This window comes from Pelobates fuscus, chromosome 11 (assembly GCF_036172605.1).
Source record: "Pelobates fuscus isolate aPelFus1 chromosome 11, aPelFus1.pri, whole genome shotgun sequence".
In the NCBI taxonomy this organism is placed as follows: domain Eukaryota; kingdom Metazoa; phylum Chordata; class Amphibia; order Anura; family Pelobatidae; genus Pelobates; species Pelobates fuscus.
The window spans coordinates 35,313,309-35,329,881 of record NC_086327.1 but is presented as its reverse complement, the minus strand read 5'-3'; the positions used below and the strand labels follow the sequence as shown (position 1 = coordinate 35,329,881).

Below are 16,573 nucleotides of genomic sequence, written 5' to 3'. Positions count from 1 at the left end.
GATTTTTTTTGCAGTTATGTGTTATATTGTTGATCTATCTGGATATTCTATTTTCATGTTGGTGAGACTCGTTATTTAGACTTTGTATTTAGTTATCACTTTTGTCTGGAATATTGAAGTGCAGCACTTTTTGTGGCTTGTTCACTGATATAGCTAACAACCAATAAAACAGTGCATGCAGCTGTATTATTGGTTGTTTTTACAGATCTATTTAGGTTAGGCGCCTGACTTGACCACTATATTTGTGGTACTACACTAATGTATTTGTTCTTTTGCTCAATTGTGCACTGGGGCCTCCCTCTGTTCTTTCTATTCTGTTTAGAGCCAGTTTGCTCTGTTTCATGGCCATTTTTCAAATGGAATAGCCTTCATTGGAATAGAATGGTGAGTTGCAGAAGAAAGTTATGGCCAAAAGTTGCTTCTTGACATCTTGAGCCTGTAATCAAACCCACAGAGCATGATGCTATGGATAGTCAACTAGTTTACTTGAAGGCCAGTTTCATTGCTTTTTTAGTTAGCACAACAATTTCCTGCTGTGCTAACATAGTTGCAAAAGGGTTTCTAATTATTAATTAGTCTTTTTAAATGATTAACTTGGACTAACAAAAACAACATGCCATTGGAACACAGGACAGGTGGGTGCTTATTATGGGCCTCTGTATGCAAATGTTTCCCATACGATTAATGAAAATGGAAAACTGATATGTAGTAATTATGTGTATTGCAAATCTCATCAAAATTATTGAAACATTGTGTAAGAAAACTAACTAGATTTTACCAAAGAACATCAAAGTCATTACATGGGTTTCTTATTTTTGGGTTCCTAGCCTTGGCTAATGAATAGGGTTTCTGGATCTAGGACATATAACCGCCCCCTCAGTTACAAAAAGTACTGTTTTTAAACCAGATACTGAATGCTTCCGAGAGAACGATAACGATTCAGTCAGATTGACAAATTCCAAACAGAGCTTTCATAAGTAAATAAGAGAATTGTCATTCTGCTCAGAACTTTTTTCACTGAATTTTGTCCTATTTGCAAAATCTGATTTTTAGTAAATAACCCGGAAAGTACTTAATACAGAGCAGTAACAAGCAGCATATTTCAATTATACTTTCAAAAAAAGTTATTTGATTAACATTAGACATTTATAAAAAAAAATATGTCCAATCTTGAGCATTTGAAATATGACACTATATATATATATATATATATATATATATATATATATATATATATATATGGCACTATGCCTACCCTAAAACAAAGTAAGTCAACACTTATTGCCATGACACTATTAATTTTTTTTTTTTTTTTTTTTAAAGATTCTTTATTTTTCATTTTCAAGGTACAAGAAAACAGTTGTACAGAAGGAAGAAAAAACAATTGGGTTAGTGGGAGGGTAATAACATAGTGGTAATGTAACAGTTTGGTTAGGTTGGGTTGTGGCATCATAGCAAATGGTGTTGTTTCTTTTGGTTATGCCTTCTGTTTGTGGACCGTGTTTGGTGGAGGTCTTATGGCTCTGTTAGGTGTTGTGAGCGTGGTAGGTTGGGTCTCCCTCCAGGTGGATGGGTCAGGTTGGGGTGTTGTGCCCCATGTCAGTTGTGCGGTCGGCTTGGCTAATTTGTTAGTTTATGGTTGTGGCATAGTTGGCGGGTTTTGTGTGCCAGTGGGGGGGTATGAGGTGGTTTGGTGCTGTTAATTGTTTATAGTGGGTGTGGTAGATTGGGGGATGAGGTTTTTTTTTTTTGGGGGGGGGGGTTCTTGCTGTCCTCTCGGGGTCTCCCCCGGGTCCCGGTTGGGTGATTTGGGTGGATGGTGGGGTTCGTGTTGGTTATCTTAACGGTGTTTGCTGATCAGTGGAGAGAGTGTGAATTGTAATGGTTTTTAACCATGGTGGGGCGGTGGGGTTCTCAAGCCATGGGCCCCAGATTTTGTGGAAGGATTTCGGGGTATCGTGTATTTGTGCTGTTAGTTTGTCCATGTCTATGTTGTCCGTTATTTTATGGAGTATTTGGTTGTGGGTAGGTACGTGTGGGGTGGACCATGTTTCCGCTATTGCTCTGCGGGTGGCTAAGGCTATTCTAGCTATTAATTTGCTTTCGTTGCGGGTGAAGGCGTCGATGGGTTTAGAGAGCAAGAGCGCCCATGGATCCAGGGGTACAGGTCTGCAGAGGAGTTTGGTTAGGAGGTTTGTAATGGACGTCCATAGGGGGATAAGCTTGGGGCAGGTCCACCAGCAGTGGAGGAAGGTGCCTGTGTCCCCGCATAGTTTCCAGCAGAGGTTTGAGGGGGATCATTTCAGGCCTTCAGGCGGTGGGGTGTGAGGTACCACCTGAAGAGCATTTTATAAGCCTGCTCCTTGTGGGTGACGCAAATTGAAATGGATTTGGTGGTCGCCCATATGTCAGCCCAATCTGTGGGTTCCTCTGGGGGTCCTAAGCCTTTTTCCCATGCAGAGATGTATGGGAGTGTGACCTGGGTGTGGTGAGTTGTTAGTGTTAGGTATAGTTCGGATATTTGGCTTTTACGAGATGGTGCGCGGAGGCTTGTTTTTTCGAATTGTGTGAGGGTCGATGTGGCTGCCAGTCTGACTTTGTTTGTTGATGCAAAGCTGCGGAGCTGTAGGTAGCGAAAGTAGTCGAATGTCGTCAGGGAGTCGGGGTTGGGTATGTCTGTGAATTGTAGGAGTTTGCCATCTGGGTAGAGGTGATTTAGTCTGCTGATGGTCCTCTCTTCAAAATGGGCATAGTGTTGTGGTGTTAGGCCAGGTGGGAACATTTTGTTGCGTAATATAGGGGTGAGGGGGGATATGCCAGTGGATAGATCGAATTTGTCGCTGAGGTGGTCCCAGAGGTCTAATGAGTGGGTGATTGTTGGGGATGTGGGGGGTGGTATTTGTCTATGTTGTCTTGGTAGCCACATGTATTGGGATGGGTGGTTGTGTCCGAAGATGAGGTGTTCGAGGTCTACCCATCGCTTGTGAGTTGGGGGGAGGTGCCAGTGTTGGATTTGCGTTAAATGCGCTGCATGAAGGTAATGTGTGAAGTTGGGGAGACCTAGTCCACCTGATGGTGTAGGGACATATAGGGTGGATCGGCGGATCCGAGGTTTCTTTCTGTTCCATATAACGTGATCTATTGCCATTTGTAGTTGTTTGAGGTCTGTCTTTTTACATGGGATGGGTAGTGCTTGGAAGGCGTAGAGAAACTTGGGTAGTAGGTTCATCTTTATAGATGTTATTCTACCTAGCCATGAGATGTTCATGGGTTTCCAGCGTTGGAGGTCCGCATGTGCTTTGCGGAAGAGTGGATGGTAGTTGGTGTTGTACAGGGTGGCGGTGTCGTTGGTGATTTGTATGCCTAGGTAGGTTATCGCCGTTGGGCGGATGCGGAAGGGAAATGTATGTTTTAAAGTGTGGAGAGTGTCTGCTGAGAGGTTGAGTGGAAGGAGTTCCGATTTGGCGGCATTAAGTTGGTATCCAGAGATTGTGGAATAAGTTTGTAGTGTTGACAGGAGTGCAGTGAGGGACGGGGTGGGGTTGGACAATGTCAGGAGAATGTCATCTGCGTATGCTGCAATGGTGAATGTCTCGTCTCTTATGCGTATTCCCTCGATTTGCTGGTTGTTTCTTATGGTTTCTAGGAGGGGTTCAAGGGATAGGGCAAAAAGGAGGGGGGATAGTGGGCAGCCTTGGTGCGTGCCGTTGAAGATGGGGAAGGAGGGGGGCTATGTTCGGGATCAGGAGTTGTGCCATTGGGTTGTGGTACATGGCTTGTAGGAATCGAGCAAGCTCGGGTGGGAATCCGAACTTGCTCAAGACCTTGTATAGGTAGGACCATAAAAGGCGGTCGAAAGCTTTTTCCGCATCCAGTGAGAGTATTGCTGTTGGGATGTGTCTGTGGTTGGCTACCCATATTAGGTCGATGACTCGCCTTGTGTTGTCTTGTGCTTGTCTCTGTGGGATGAAGCCGACCTGGTCTGGGTTGATCAGTTTGTTTAAGAGGGGGTTTATCCTGTTTTTCATTACTTTGGTCAGCAGTTTTAGGTCCTGGTTCAGGAGGGAGATGGGGCGGTAGTGACCTGGTTCCTCATGTGGCTTTCCTGGCTTTGGTATTAGGGTGATATTTGCTTGTGTCATGTCTTGAGGTAAGTGTTCACCTGAAAGCATTGCATTGTAGACTTTGCATAGTCTGGGTGTGAGGATGTCTCCGAAGGTCTTATAGTATAGGGCTGTTAGGCCGTCTGGGCCTGGGCTTTTGTTAGGTTTTAATGTTTTTATTGCTGCCGTGAGTTCCTCGGGTGTGATTTCCGCTGCTATGGAGGTTCTGGCTTCGTTGGTGAGGGATGGGAGGGAGAGTTTATGAAGAAAGGTGTCGGTCTGGGAAAGAATTAAGTCGGAGGGGGGGTCCGGGGAGTGGTTGTATAGGGTTGCAAAGTATTTTTGAAAGGTTTCGCCTATCTTGTGTGGGATGTCGGTGGGTGTTCCGTCTGGGTTGCGTATTTTGGTGATTCGCTTTGTTTCTGTGAGGGTTCTGAGTCTTTTGGCTAGCATAGAGTCGGCCTTGTTTCCCTTCTCATAGAATTTTTGCTTCGTCCAGGCCAGTGCTTTAGTGGTGGCTGTTAGGGAGAGGCTTCTGAGTAGGGCTCTGGCTGCTGTAAGTTTCTCAAGGGTGGAGGGGTTCGGGTCTTGTTTGTGTTGCGTTTCTAGGTGGCTGATCTCTGCCAGGGTATCGACTAATTGTCTATTGTGTTGTTTTTTGCGTGCCGTCGCTATAGCTATTAGTTTGCCTCTTATGACAGGTTTGTGGGCTGCCCAGAGTGTGATCGGGGATGCAACTGATTGGTCATTTAGTTTGAAGTATTCTGTTATTTCTTTGGCTAGGGTGGTAGTGACCATTTTGTCGTGGAGAAGTTGTGGGTTTAGTTTCCATGTCCATGGTCTGGTCATGTTGGGGATTGTGAATGTGAGTGAGATGTCTGCATGATCAGACCATGTGATGTTGCCAATGGAGGTTTGTGTGATTCGTGGTGTGAGGCCTGGGGAGGTTAGGAAGTAGTCTATACGGGAGTAGGTGTCATGGGGGTGGGAGTAAAATGTGTAGTCATGGGCCGAGGGGTGTTGGGCTCTCCATATGTCAAGGAGGTTGCTTTTGTTCAGGAAATATGAGAAGAGTGCGTCGTTGGGTGATGGGCGCGTTCCACTGGGGTGTTTGGTAGTCCGGTCTAAGATCGGTGTGTGGGCTGCATTACAGTCTCCTCCTATTATTGTGAAGGTGGCATTGTGCATTGCTAAGTGTGCTGAGAACGTAGGCCAGAACGTCGGGTCAGGAGATGTGGGGGCATATAGGGATGAGATGGCGTAGGTTGTAGGGCCAGTTTTGCCTGTTATCGTTACGTATCTGCATTGCTTGTCTGGGAAGGCTTGTATGTCTGAGAGGGGGCAGGAGGTTTTGAGAACAATTGCTGTGCCCTTGGATTTTGCATCCGGCGAGTTGGCTGTGAAGGATCGGTTGTAGTGTTTGTTTTTGAGGGGGAAGTTTTTTTGAGGGGTGAAGTGGGTTTCTTGGATTAGCAGGATATCTGCATGCTGTGTGTGGGCCCATCGTAGTAGTGAATGTCGTTTTTTGGGATTATTAAGACCTTTAGCGTTAATGGAGATGCATTTTAGTTTGAGGGGCATCATTAAGCGCGGTGTTTCAGTAGGATGTTATTGTGTTTGGGTGGTATTGTTAAGTTCAAGGATTAGGGTCGGAGCTCCGGGAGGAGTCGGGAGGACAGCAAGGGGATGTATCGGGGTTGGTGTGAGGGGTGGTTGCTGGGCTTATCCCTAGTGCCAGCAGGGGTGTTCTGTATTGCCAACGAGCTCTCTTGCTTGAGGTGCCAAGAGAGGGTGGCAAGGGTCAGAGTGTGTGGGGGAAGTGACCTGTGTCCCGAGAGAGGGTGGCAGGCATGTGGCCTATTTTGGCGTGGTGGGACGCGTCCGGTCCCATGGTGGGTGGGGGTTTGTGAGGTGGAGGGGGGGTTGGCCTTCTTTTCCTTTATCTCTTCGCTCTTAGGTTAGGATAGTGGGGAAGGCAATTTCAACCTAGGTCCTGGAGGGGTGTTTAAAGTGGAATTGCTGGGATAGTCAACTTATGTATATATGTAGTGGCGTGGCAGGCTGCTTCGAGCTTTGGGCTACTCTGGTGGGTTAGATCCCCTGTATATGGTGTGGGTAACTGTGGTTATGGGTGGGGGCAGGAGAGACCATGCTATCCTGGGCTCCGCAGCAGTGGTCGGGTCGGTGCGGTATGCAGTACAAGGCATTCCAGTGTATCACATTATAGTATATTACATTTCAATTCCCATGACGACCCCCGCCCCCCCCTCCACATCTAAGCCTGTCACCCTCCACCGTCCCCCCGACCCCGTCAGGGGGGGGGGGGAGCGCGAGGGGACCGCTTCCCTTCCTTTTTGTCATGAGAATGACAGCCTAATTTGTTTTTTTTACATTAACAGGATTTGATATTCCAAGATAAAGCAGAATACAGCACTATAATTACAGCACCTAAGAAATAAGCCAGGTAATATGAGATTGTGTGATCATATCACCTTATTTTGCTATTATTTAAGTCTTTATTGTGGAGAAATCATGCATTGGAGATGTACAACATAGAGAAAGATGTTAATAAAAAATACATAGTGAGAGTAAAGTCCTATATTACCAAAAGAGTTACAGGCTGAAAAGTTATCTCAGCGAACTGAAGCACAGATAATAGCATTAGTCTAAACGTCACACTTTTTGATAATTAAGGAACCTGAAGATAAGGTAAGAAAGGTTGTAGATGATGGAAGAGAGAACAGAAAGAACAGCAAAGGGGACGGGTGTGGAGAAGGTGGTGGAGGATAGAGACAGAAAAAGAGGGAAGAAAAAAGGGGGAAGAAAGGAAGTGTTTCTTCCTCTTCCACTGGACAAAGCTACAGTGGTCATTGCTCTTTTTCCTCTGGATGCCTTCTCTCCGGTACTTCAGCAGTGATTATAGCCTCTGCCCCCCCACCCTCCAACACACACACTATTGTTGAGGCAAAACAAGCTTTATTGCACACATCTCTATTTATACAGCACAAATGTGGATTCCCCCTCCTGGTGGTCCTCCACAATTCAATGAAATGTACAGTAATCTCCATCCCCTGTGACACTATCTGAGGTCCTAATTGGTTTACTCGCAGCTAACACAATAGCCTCCCTGTTGTGTCATCCTATACATAGAGGTATGTTGTACAAAAAGTCTTCCAGAACCTCTTTTCCCTGGACAGCATCCCCATCCATAATATGTCTCTGGATAGCTCATCACCCAGCTACTCTACTGTCCAAATAGCTTCAGATTGGAGAATTTGCTCCAAAACAACAGCGTGTAAAGTTTTACCATGTTGCGGTTATTCTCCAATCTGGCGAAGAGTTTGAGGCATGTAGCTGGTTAGTCCTGGTTAACAAAATGGGTTCTTGGAGCTCTAAGAAGAGGAGTGCTCTCAGGTTTTCAGATATCCTCCGATGCCTCACCACCTGGCATTCCCTCCAAATATTGCTGTGATGGGTGGCCGGGGAACCGAGCAACACCTGAACAAAGATTTGCTGGATCACAAAACATTTCTGATCCAAAGAACAGTTCCACAGTGATTCAGTATATCTCCCAGTCAGGTGCACAATGTGCAGAATGGGTCCAGGCAATCCCCAGAAATCTCCAACTCTGGTTGGGAGGCACACAAAGCATCCAGAGGGTCTCCATATCCACTTCTCATAGTGAAAATAGCCCTTTGTCCATGGTGGGAATGATGTCCCTGACAAAAAGTAACAGGTGTGTTCAATTACAAATGATGTTTAAGTGACTTTGCTATGTATTGTACACAACCATATCCATATGTGTCTAGAAACTTGCCTACCTACTTGTCACTCTGTCTTTTTAAACTATACTATGTACATGAAGTTTGCATATACTGACATGTTTATTCATCTTTACATATAGCTAAAGTAGTTTGGTGAATCAGGAGACAAGAATTAGATGACCTCTGGGTAAGCAACTACTGGATTCATCTCCTTCCACCTTTCTATAGATCAGCTTTTTCAGCTGTCTGTGTGAGTAGATCCAGAAACCTGTATGCTGTTGATGTTTGGTTGTTAATGTTTGGTTGTTAATGTTTGGTTGTGAGGACTGAATAATGTTATATATCCTGCCACAGTGGTGTTGTTTCTTACATGTTCTCTGTGCTAGTTTAGTATGATCACACAACAATCTTAAAGGAACACTATAAGTACCATAGCCACTTCAGCATGCCTCCTCCCCCCTCCAAATGTACTTAGTCAAAGCATTTGGTAAAAGTTTGACTTCTCTCCTGGGATCAACGGGTGACACTCCCTGCTTGCTCACAGCTAGAAGCTCTCTTTTTTGAGCTAAACCTTGATCAAATGATGCTCTCAAGCTAATGAGCTAGCATGGCAGGGCTTAGCTCAGGAAAGATAATGGAAGATCATTACAGGAGCCTTCGGCTCTCACTTTCGACTGTAAAGAGGAAGGGAGCAACACCTGGCAGACCTCAGTTAAGAAGTGAAACCATTAGCAAATAGTTTCACTACTCACACTGTGGGGAACCAGGGCAACCATATCACAATAACCACCACATCGCACTTCCAGGGATTATATTGCTTGGAGTGTTCCTTTAGATCCATATACTATAAATTCATATTCTCATTTCTCTGATTATATTATTTGTATCTTAGGTTCCCAGGAACAAATCCTGAACAGAATGGAAACCATTTGCAATGAAGAACTTTCTGTATGAATCTAACTGCAAAATGAATGAAAATAATCAGCCCTTACTGGCATGTAATGAAAAATGAAAGGACTAGTTGTGTACCTCATGGAAACTTTTTAAGAAAATGCCAGCTGAGATGATACGTTACCAGTGCAGAAATGGAGGAAAAGATGTGTGACCCTAAGCTGTGCAATTAATCAAGATAATAAACTGTAATTTTTTTATGAAGAATATCCCACTGGAGACTCCATTCATGTACTTATTACTGGCCAGATACATTGAACTATTCTGTTTGCTGTAATAGTTTCAGTTTAATTCCCATCAGATTGAAGATCATTTTCATTACAAAAAGCATAATCCTTAGGCAGACATTCACCACAGTCTAATCCCCATGTAATGCGAAGGTGTAGCGAAGTCTAGAGCCCAACCATCTGAAAACTGGTGTCACTGCCACTGGTGTCTCAACTTATTAATATTACCTGTTGTCAATAAGACAGCACAAATCATTCTTAAAAATCACAACACTGACATTAAGGTATACTGTAGTGCCAGGAATACAAAGCTGCCTCCCCCCTCCCTCACGTCCCTCCTACACTTTAACCCCTTAAGGACTGAGCCAAATGTACAAGTTGTGAACAAAACAAAACGTAAACAAAACCTGGCATTTGCGCTATATGTCTGTCCAACCGTAATTCACCTCTTTCATATTAAATGCACCCCCCACCCCTTATTATATATCATTTTATTCACGGGAAACAGGGCTTTCATTTAATATCAAATATTTAGCTATGAAACATAATTTAATATGAAAAAAGGGAGAAAATAAGAAATGTTGTTATTTTTTTAGTTCTACATGACATTTTAACTGTCAATGTCATAATACTGTTTGCTGAATACAAATATGTGTATTTTATTGCAGTAAAAGCAAAGTCTCCCGTGTAAAACAGTACCCCCTATGTGCAGGTTTTATGGTGTTTTGGGAAGTTACAGGGTCAAATATAGCACGTTACATTTGAAATTGAAATTCGCCAGATTGGTTACTTTGCCTTTGAGACTGTATAGTAGCCCAGGAATTAAATTTACACCCATAATGGCATACCATTTGCAATAGTAGACAACCCAATGTATTGCAAATGGGGTATGTCCAGTCTTTTTTAGTAGCCATTTGGTCACAAACACTGGCCAAAGTTAGCGTTAGTATTTGTTTGTGTGTGAAAAATGCAAAAAACGCCAATTTTGGGCAGTGTTTGTGACTAAGTGGCTACTAAAAAAGACTAGACATACCCCATTTGCAATACCTTGGGTTGTCTTCTATTGGAAATGGTATGCCATCATATGGGTAGCTTTCATTCTTGGGCTACCATAGGGTCACAAAGGCAACGTAAGCAATCTGGCGAATTGTAATGTGAAAAAAATGAAACACAAGCCTTATATTTGACGCTGTAACTTTTGAAAACACCATAAAACCTGTACATGAGGGGTACTGTTGTACTCGGGAGACTTCTCTGAACACAAATATTTGTGTTTCAAAACAGTAAAAAGTATTGCAGCAATAATATCGTCCGTGTAAGTGCTGTTTGTGCGTGAAAAATGCAAAAAACTTCACATTTCTGGCGATATCATCGTTGTAATACATTTCACTGTTTTGAAACACTAATATTTGTGTTCAGCGAAGTATCCCGAGTAAAACAGTACCCCCCATGCACAGGTTTTATGGTGCCTTGGAAAGTTATAGGGTTAAATATAGTGCTAGCAAATTAAATTCCCTATACTTTCGGCATGGGTTGTCAGGAAGGTCCCGCTAATTGTAATTAATTAGGATACCTAATTATGTAAAAATATTACAGAAATATATGTGTAGAATTAATATATGTATAAATATACACATATGTGTATATATACGTATATATATATAATTTTTTTAAAATATTTTTATTTATATATAAGTATATATATACATTGTGATATATACGTATATATTTATGTATATAGATATATATATATATATTATTTTGTTCTACGTGTATTTTGATATAAATATATATATATATATTAATATCACAATACAGTTAGAACGAAATAACACACATCTATATATTTTTTAATTATTTATTTTTAATTATTTTTTTAATTTAATTTTTTTTACGTATTTACATATGTTTTTTATATGTTAGGGTAGCAAGCTGCTGTGTCCGGCGTTCTCCTTATTCGGCGGCAAAAGATTCTCCACGTGTGTTGCCGTGTACCGGAAAAACGCTTCAGGACTCCGTGGTCTGCAAGCTGCAAGCTCCTCCCCCTTCTCTGACGTCAACGCGTTTCAACGCGTTTCGCCAATCGGCTTCCTCAGGACGTGCTCACATCCTCCATGTTGGTTGTGGGCTTAAAAAGGGCATCAGTCCTTCGTGATTGGTTATTGAATTAAAAAGCGTCCGATTTTCAATTAAATCGACTGAGACCCTTTAACTTGATACTCAATAGTACTTTGCTTCTAAGATAAGGGGGAGGAGCTTGCAGCTTGCAGACCACGGAGTCCTGAAGCGTTTTTTCCGGTACACGGCAACACACGTGGAGAATCTTTTGCAGCCGAATAAGGAGAACGCCGGACACAGCAGCCTGCTACCCTAACATATTAAGCTCTCATAGTGAGTTGTCACATATGTGTCATACTCACCAACGAATCCAGTAAGGGGCTTGTCACCCTATCTTTTATTTCCTTTTATTCTATTTTATGTATATATGTACTATTTTTCTGCATGTGGCAGATAATAAATTGATGTCCTTTTTTCCTATTGGAACTCCATCTTAGTATTCCCTAAAAGGATACTTTTCAACATGCATATGTTTATATCTTTCATGTAGACAATCTGCACTACTATTGTTTTCTTTTTTTCCTTTTATATACCGTACATCAATATTACTGGAAGATATATCACACACCGACAACAGTTTGTATATATATACTTCTATTTTTTGTCTCATATATGGTGAAATTGCTCCACTCACTATCACACATAGTGTATGTATATGTGTATATATATATATACTTAGATCATATATATAGATTTATATATATGATCTAAGTATATATATATATACACATATACATACACTATGTGTGATAGTGAGTGGAGCAATTTCACCATATATTTATATTTATATATATGATCTAAGTATATATATATATATATTTTTTTTTTACACTTTTTTTAATTTTACACTTATTTTAATTTGATTTCCAGCCAGCAGGGGGACTAACTGTCATTACAGTTAGCCCCCCTGCTGGCATTGCTGCAGCTAGCTATACCGGCCATGTGATTGTGAGGTCCTCGCAAGGACCTCACTCTCACATGGCCCGGGGGGCTGAAGAGGGCAGACGTGCCGCAGGGGAGTCTCTGGGAGTCCCCCCAACCGCGATCGCCGGCGGTTTGCTGTAAATATTTTTTCATTAATTGTGCATATAACTATGATGAATCTTCCTTCTGGATCTTGATCCTTTTTTTTTATATTTATCCTCTTTATTGATAAAAAAAAATTCACAATACAATAAATAGACATAGCACAATGTTTAAAAATTTGACTAACAGAAAATCTATCATTTCATTTGTAATTCTTATCAGAATTAACATAATATATCTAAATCCAACTTCTTCCCTCATATCGATCCGCTTATTATCTGTAGACTCATCTCAAACATACCATAAGACATAAACAGACATTAAACACTCATGGTCATATTGCAATTTAGAAATAAAGAGCGAAACAAAGCTCGCTGGAGCTCTGGAGAAGTTGGTCTTATAACATTGAAAAAAATATCACTTTTACTCAACTGCTGCTATATCCTAGCTTAGAGAGCCATAAGACCACATTCCATTTTTAATTGAAATTTCCCCTTTTCCTTAACCATGTTGGTACTAAAGTTAGTTTCCAGTACCTAGCAATAGTCATTTTTGCAGCCATCAATATATGAACTATCAAGGGGACTACCTTGTTGGCTGCTTGCCGGATGCCTAGTTGCAATAGACATGTCTGTGGGGAAAAGGTTAGGTCAACCAAGGTTAGAGCTTTTATCTTTATCAACCAAGGTTAGACCCACAGTCCCACCACACATTTAAATAATTCTAGGTTACATCTCCAGCAGTTTGAATCGTAGGAATTAGAAAATGTACTAATTCTACTGGGTACTATGTACCATATTTTTACAATTTTAAACTGACACTCTGCTAGGTTGAGGCAGTGTATATTTTTATAAACTAAATTTAAAGCATCTCTCCATTGTTTGTAACTGATCTGAATGACAAGGTCCCTCTGCCATGTTTTAGTTATAGCTTCCAGAGGTTTATCTGGGTCCCTCGATAAAAGTCTTATACCCATAGCTAATAGTTTATTTGGTGAGTCTTTCCTAAGTGTATTTTCTAACCAGATTATTTGATTGGATCTTTCTCTAACGACATACTGCTGACAAAAACCTTTTAACCGTAAATAGTTAAAAACCTCCTTATTCTCCGCTTTAAGGCTTGAAAATCCATCCAGGAGTTTTTATCTAATAAATCTTGTATTCTAAATACCCCCTTTTCTGTCCAACTTTGCAAATTAACATTAGACATATAATATGATAGATTCGCTAATGGCAAGGAGGGAATTCACTTATTGATTGTATAGACGTATTAGGTGTCTAATTTTCTCCCAATCTTTTAAGGTGCCATTCAAAACAGCACTGTGAGAGATAAACTTGGGTGGATCATTGTCTTTTGACTTAACCGTCCCAAAAAGTGGACTCAAATCTAGGAGCGGACCTTCAATATGAGTTAGGTCTTGTTCTAATTTATACCACATCTCAGTTTTAGCTTTGTTTAGTTGAGTAATAACTGCATGTGAGAAACCTGATGCTTTTTGATAGTCTCTTAAAATAGGAACCCCCAGTCCCCCTGATTTCACTTTTAAAGATAACCGATTCAAGCTTATTCTTGGGGATTTACCTAGCCATATATATTTATTTATAAAAGATTGTGCTAGTGTCACCCAACTATCTGGACAAGGTAGAGGGACCATTCTAAATCCGTAAACCCATTTTGGTATAATATAAGACCTAATTACATTAATACGGCCCCACCACGAAATTTCAAGATTTTTCCATTCTTTTAATTTCTTTGCTGTATATTTAAGGAGTGGTAAAAAAATTAAGTTCCATTATTCTGTTCACTTCGTTTGCAATTTCAATCCCCAAATAGTTAATTGATAAGTCTGCCCACCCAAATTCAAATCGATTTTTAAGAATACCTATGCAAACCGGGGAAATATTCACTGCAAGAGCAGTTGATTTGTTGATATTCAATTTATACCCCGAATGCAGTGAGTATTCATCCATACACTTTAGTAAAGCAGTAGAGGAGTTCTGTGGATCTGTTAGGGTCAATATAATGTCATCCGCATACATTGTCAGTTTAATACAATCGTTTTTGACACTAAGACCCTTTATTGCCTTGTTCCTCCTTATTGCAGCTTCAAGGGGCTCAATTACCATTAAATAGAGGAGTGGGGACAGGGGACAGCCTTGATCTTGATCTTTTTATTTAATGTTAATTTTTACAGCATTAGAGAAGAAGATAGCTACTCTGCATTTTTTACCCTCATTTCTAGATGCACATATTTTTAACGGGAAATATTTACTATGTCATCTCTTTTCATCTTTCTGACACCAATGGGTCTCTTGGACAAATGCAATTAGAATATCTTTTTTTTTTTTTTAGATAGTCTTGAAAAGTCTGTCTCTTTTGTGGGATATTTAAACCTTGTATATTTATAGTGATTAATTTAACCATAATTAATATTTTTGATTTTTGATTGTCCTGGACAGACTAAGGAGCTCTCGCTGACAAACATTTACACCCACAAAAAGCATACATATCTCATATACATTTACAAACTTTACGATTAACAAAAAACATTCAAACTCAAGACTCTAAAAAGAGGAATTATGCGTATGTGCTCCTCCTATGTCATCACGCAACCGTAACTGGTCTCTCCTTGATTCTATAGTTGAAGTTTGGTGTTAAGTATGTTAATGATTTAAGAGGCATGGCTAGGGAGATGGGTGAGTGGGTGGTTAGGTTTTTAGAACACTTGTCCCAGATGGATGGTGTTAGGATTGTGGTTGGTAGACATTTAGGAACTAGTTATCTTTTAGACGGGGGAATCCACGTCATGACATCCACCTGTATGTTATTTGTCCACCCCGATTCTATCTTTTTCCAGTGTGGTGTCCTAGCTTGCATTATGCTGCTCAGTATGGCCCTGTGGTGGTGCCATTTGAAATTGAGGAGGCCCATTGCCCATTCTCCAACATGGCGCTGCATAGTTTTAAGTCCTATGCAGGGTCTTCTCCCATTCCACACAAATCTAGATATCCAGAGTTGTTTTGTGCTAAAATAGTTAAGGGGTATTTGCATTGGTAGTAATCTAAATAAATATTTTAGTTTGGGGAGTATGATAAATTTTGTATAAAAAAGGAAAGGTATAAAGGACTCAGGCGCTTCAATTTCTAAAGGACTGGTGCAGCTAAAATTACCCAAGTGTAGTGACACCTATTACACTTAAACAATGTGAATGCAATTAAGATAGATAAAGGTAATAAGCGCTCACAGAAAGAAATCAGTGTTACCTTCTATATATACAATTCGAATAGTGAGATTTTCTGGTAACCTATAGACAAATAAATATAGCAGACATAGTATAATATGTATATATAATGTAAGTGATGAGAAAAGATTTTACATCAAACTCACAATTTCCAGAGCTTTTTGAAAGTTAGCTCTAAACTTATAAAGCGTGTTGTCTCCTCCTTGAGACATACAATGAGGATACGTCAAATGGGTCCTCCAGAGCTTGAAGCCGATGAAATTTCAGCAGACTCCAAAATAAATATAAAATGAATTTATTTCAACAAATAAAAGTGTATAAATATACAGTAAAAAAAATAGCACAACGCGTTTCAACCGTAGGAGGTCTTTCTCAAGTGCATCTGGTTCAATACTGGGCTTTAACTTCCATTTATATGTCAGTAATAGCAAGGTACAAAATTAAATCATTATTTACACATGTGTATACATTCTCACCCACTTCCAAATATGGTCATAGCCGGAAGTGTCATGCCAATCACAAAATGGCTTCACTTCCGGCTATGAGTACATCTCCATTGCCCTCCCCAACATGTCCGCGGTATTATGGATAACAGCTCGTTTATTTATTCTGAATATAAGCATTTTACTTCCGGCTTTCTCCCTTCCGGTGCGTCATATCCGGTGACGTATCCCTCATTCCGTTGCAGGGATCATGTGGGTAATGGGGGGACGTCCGACTTCATCACGTGATTACGTTGCAGAAGTCACATGGGTGGTAGGAGGACGTCTTTTTGTGACGTTGAGAGCGTAATTGGAGAAAGTCACATGGAGTAGAGGAGTGAAGTCCATTTAAAATAGCGCAAAGTGCCCATAGTTTGTCATATTTGTGATATCCCAATGTATTTAAGAAAAAGAGAAAACATAAAACAACATTAAAGAATCATTATTAGAGAAAATGTATTTATACTTACCGTAATTTTCTTTTCCTGGCTATTATTCATGGCAGCATTTAACATATGGGTTTAGCTCCTCCCTCTAACCCTCGGGACAGGAAACACAATCAATCAAACAATTAAGCCTACCTTCCCCTACTATATAGGTACCCCAGTATCCTCCACACCTCAGTCCAGTAACAAGACAAATAAACCAAGAGAGGGCGGGA

At 40.8% G+C, this 16,573-nt stretch overlaps 1 protein-coding gene across 1 annotated transcript in view; it reads left to right on the top strand.

The window, feature by feature from the left end:
- Window positions 1-8,919, top strand: part of LOC134577262 (carcinoembryonic antigen-related cell adhesion molecule 1-like) — a 130,179-nt gene extending 121,260 nt beyond the window's left edge. The window contains exons 10-12 of the mRNA XM_063435960.1: window positions 6,503-6,567; window positions 8,008-8,054; window positions 8,760-8,919. Of these exons, the coding sequence (XP_063292030.1) occupies window positions 6,503-6,562 (60 nt within the window). The 3' untranslated portion in view covers window positions 6,563-6,567; window positions 8,008-8,054; window positions 8,760-8,919. The remainder of the gene's footprint in view (window positions 1-6,502; window positions 6,568-8,007; window positions 8,055-8,759) is intronic.
- Window positions 8,920-16,573: the final 7,654 nt, after the last annotated feature.